The 3,816-nt window shown below is 56.1% G+C and overlaps 1 protein-coding gene across 1 annotated transcript in view; it reads right to left on the reverse strand.

Moving 5' to 3' along the window:
- Positions 1-1,149: 1,149 nt before the first annotated feature.
- Positions 1,150-3,816, reverse strand: part of CLMB (calcimembrin) — a 19,768-nt gene continuing 17,101 nt past the window's right edge. The window contains exon 3 of the mRNA XM_007468465.1: positions 1,150-1,208. Coding sequence (XP_007468527.1) covers positions 1,150-1,208 — 59 coding nt within the window. The remainder of the gene's footprint in view (positions 1,209-3,816) is intronic.

Below are 3,816 nucleotides of genomic sequence, written 5' to 3' on the forward strand. Positions count from 1 at the left end.
GCATGCCTAGAGCCCGTGCTCTACAACAAGAGAAGCCACCGCAATGAGAAGCCTGTGCACCGCAACGAAGAGTAGCCCCTACTCGCCGCAACTAGAGAAAGCCCGTGTGCAGCAATGAAGACCCAAACGCAGCCAAAAATAAATAAATAAATAAATTTATATTAAAAAAGAAAAGAGCATGGGGTCTGGGTTCAAATTCTTACTATCTCATGGCCTTGGGCAAGGGATCTAAGCCTCTAAGTTCCTCAAGTGCCCCATCTGTAAAATGGGGATAATAACAGTGTCTATGCTAGGAGACTGGATTATTATTCCCAGCCCGTCTCTCACTCCCTTTAATAGACATGTCCATGCCTTCCTGTGCCATGGGACCGCCCAGCTCACCCATGTGGGGTTTGGCCGTGTGACTTGCTTGGCCCACACGCCAAAGCTGAGAATGCTCTCGCACGGCCTGGCTTGTGCTCTGTGCGTCTGTCACAAGAACGCACTCCAGTAGCTGCTGGCCACAGAATGAGGCGGCACAGGACACTCTGCAAATCAAGGGGCCAAGACCATCCAAAGACCCATCACCAGCCGGACCAGCCCCTCCACGATAAGCGATTCTCTGGAGCCTACCTGTGTACCCGGGTGTGCACCACCTTCTCTGCCCGCCCAAGAAGCAGGGTCCACTGCTCGTTACACGGGATCTTTACTTACAGTGCAAAAAAGAAATTATAAATCGCTTTTTGGACTGTTTCAATGTCTGTAAGACAACTTGTAAAAAATGAAGCCAGCCCTTTGCAATAAGTCCTGGTATGTGCGGACCTGCTGGGCACCCGTCTGCATGGCCCCAGGCTGCTGCGAGTCTGTCTAGAAGAAAGCCTCTCCCTGGTACCCAGATGGCCGTCACTGTGCCCCGGGGTCGGCAAGAATATGTAGGCATCAGATGTCCGGTCCACTCAATGGGGCCTGGGAAATGTCGTTCTGGACGAGGGCAGGGCCGATTCCTCGCTCCTCTTGCCACGCCTCTGCTGGTCCAGTGCCGGAATCGTTCTGCCTTCCCAGCCAGCGTTCTCAGCACATCTGTCCCAGGCACCCCGGGACACGCCAGGCGAAGGGCAGCCAGGGAAGGATCCAGTGCAGGCAAATCCCCGACCCACGCGTGCCTTCTCCTCAGGCCTCAGGGTCTGCTTCTCCATCCTCCGGGCCCGACCCTGACTCCTCCAGCCAGACTAGGAGACAGAGGGGGGCGTCAACATCTGGATGGACCCCCCACCACAGCCAGGCCCCTTTCCCTGGGAGCTCCATGGCCGGTGCCTCTGGGCGCCTTGCTTTGTACCAACGCCCCAGCTCCCTGCGCATACGGCACTGGTGTCAGCCGCTTCTGAGAGGGGACTCCAGTGATGCTGGGTCTCACCTGGGTCCCACGGGACTTCCCACCCATCCTCTGCCCACATCCAGCACCGAGCTCCACCAGATTTCCGGCTGAGGTCCCTGGGATTGTACCCCTGGCCCCGTCCTTGGCTTGGCCTCTTCTGAGTGCCTGTCTGGAGATGCCTTCAGGCCCGAGGCTGGGCGGGAGGTCCCTGCTTCTAGATGGGGAGTTGAGACTCAGAGAGGGGGAGACCTTCCCCCAGTGAGCAGGGTAGTCTGGGCAGGGCAGGGTTCTCTCCAGTCCCTCGCTGTGGGGGGAGCCCCAGGCATCTGATCACCACTCAGAGCCCACAGCCCTGGAGGAAGTACTGCCCTAAATATCGCTGGTCAGAAGACCAAGGACACAGGCTGCGTGCGGGCTGTGAAGTCAGGCCCTTGACTTTCCTTGTCACGAATGCTCGCGGCCTCTCTGAGGCACAGCTGTTCTCTGTAAGACAGGGGAGCCGAGGCCTCGTTCCCAAAATCACGTGCTAATGCGTGGCAGAGCCGGGATCCAAATTCAGGGTTTTGTGACTCCAAGGCCTGTGCCCTTTCTCCTACACCTCCCTCTCTACATGGGGAAAAGCAGAGGGTCAGGCCTGAGCTCTGCCACCGGACAGGACAGGAGGGGCCCCCTGTGCTGGTCCCTCGGCACTAATCCACCCTGGGACTGCGTGGGCTCTCAGAGTAACCATGAGTCTCCCCGGCACTCACACTGGCCCTAGGAGCAGGGAAGGCGGTTATGATCCCATCTTACAGATGAGAACACTGAGGCACTGAGAGAGAAGAGAGCGTAATGGCAGAGCCAAGGACCAGGGCCTCGGCTGCCCACACTCAGCTCTCTGATTAGACGCCGAAGCAGAAACCCAGCTCTTCTCTCACCCTGCTGTGTGCCCTTGGGTGAGTTGCTGTCCCTCTCTGAACCTCAGTTTCCCCAGCTATCAACTAGAGATAAGGGCGGTACTCACAGCCCACAGGGTTGGAGCGAGAATTAAATAAGATTTGTGGAAGCATTCAGCCCAGTGCCGGGCACTTGAAAAGGTGACACAGGACCGTGACCAATGGCTATCACTACTGTGCATGGCCCAGCTCCATTACCCACACGGGGCCTGGCCCGAGCCCGATGGCTTCTCCAGCTCATTCCCCCTGGTGGGCAAGCTGACATCCAAACTGAGAACTTCTGGAAAAGCCTCCCCAAGTCCCCCACTGACTCCCACCAGTCCCACATCAGCCTTGAAGGCCCGTGTCCTCTGCAGGAGCCAGGCAGGGCTCGCGTCACGACGGTTGATTGGCTGAATGGCGGTAGCCACTGAGACGGGGTCTAGCCTGGCAGTCCAGAGCGCAAGGTCCAGATCTCACGGCCTGGGTCTGAATCCCAACTCTGCCACGTACCAGCTGTACGGCGAGTGTCTCAACCTCTCTGAACATCAGTTTACCCATCTACAGAATGGGGATGATGAAAACGGGACCTAACTCAGAGTTACTATGAGACCTCAAGGAAAAGTGATCATCATCAGTAAGTCCCCTACATACGAACCTTCAAGTTGCAAACTTTCAAAGATGCAAACGTGCGTTCGCACGTCCAATCACGGAAGTGAGTTCACGTGTCTGGCGTACGTTGTCACGTGTGTGCATGTCCTCTACAAGTGGTTGTGCGTTTGTGTACTTTACTGTGCAGAACTGTATCGAGTACAGCAGTCCAGCATCTTTACTTCAAGCCCAGGATGTCCGGAAGCAAGCGCAAAAGCAGCGGTGATGTCGCTGGTATGTCGCTGCCTACCCAGGCAGGCATCACTGGACCGTTTTTTCGAGAGAGTAGAGAGACTTGAGTCCAGCAAGAAACAAGAACCTGTGCCACCAACGTCAGGCACGAGTGAAACTGCAGCCGGCCCTCCGTCTCCTATTGCGGACGGTCCTTGCCAGCCCCTGGATGCCAGGTGTTGTGCTCTACTACTGTACTTTTCAAGGGACTGTACTGTAAGATTAAAAACGGTGTCTTTATTTTTGGTTTGTCTTTTACGTATTATTTGTGAAAGGTATTATAAACCTATGACAGCACGGTACTATCTAGCCAACTGTGTTAGTTGGGTACCTAGGCTGACTCTGCTGGACTTAAGAATGCGCTCTCGGAATGGAACCTTTTCGTGTGTAGGGGACTCACTGTATTATTCACAACAGCAGCCTCAGCACCAAGCACAGGTCTGGCTCAATAAATCTGTTCATGAAAAATGTCCCCCTGGCTCCAACAGTGTCCAGAAAGGGGCCGGGGGCGGGGACACGGCAGTTTGGGCGGCTCCCTCTCACCCTCTCTCTGTGAACGTCCCATCCCTTCTCTCCTCCCTGCAGTGAGCTGCCACGGAAGGCGCAGAGATCAGCCACAGCCTGGGCGCGGGGGAGCTTCCAAGCCTGTCCTGTCCAGCTGAACCG

Source organism: Lipotes vexillifer, unplaced genomic scaffold (assembly GCF_000442215.2).
Source record: "Lipotes vexillifer unplaced genomic scaffold, Lipotes_vexillifer_v1.1 scaffold23, whole genome shotgun sequence".
Lineage (NCBI taxonomy): Eukaryota > Metazoa > Chordata > Mammalia > Artiodactyla > Lipotidae > Lipotes > Lipotes vexillifer.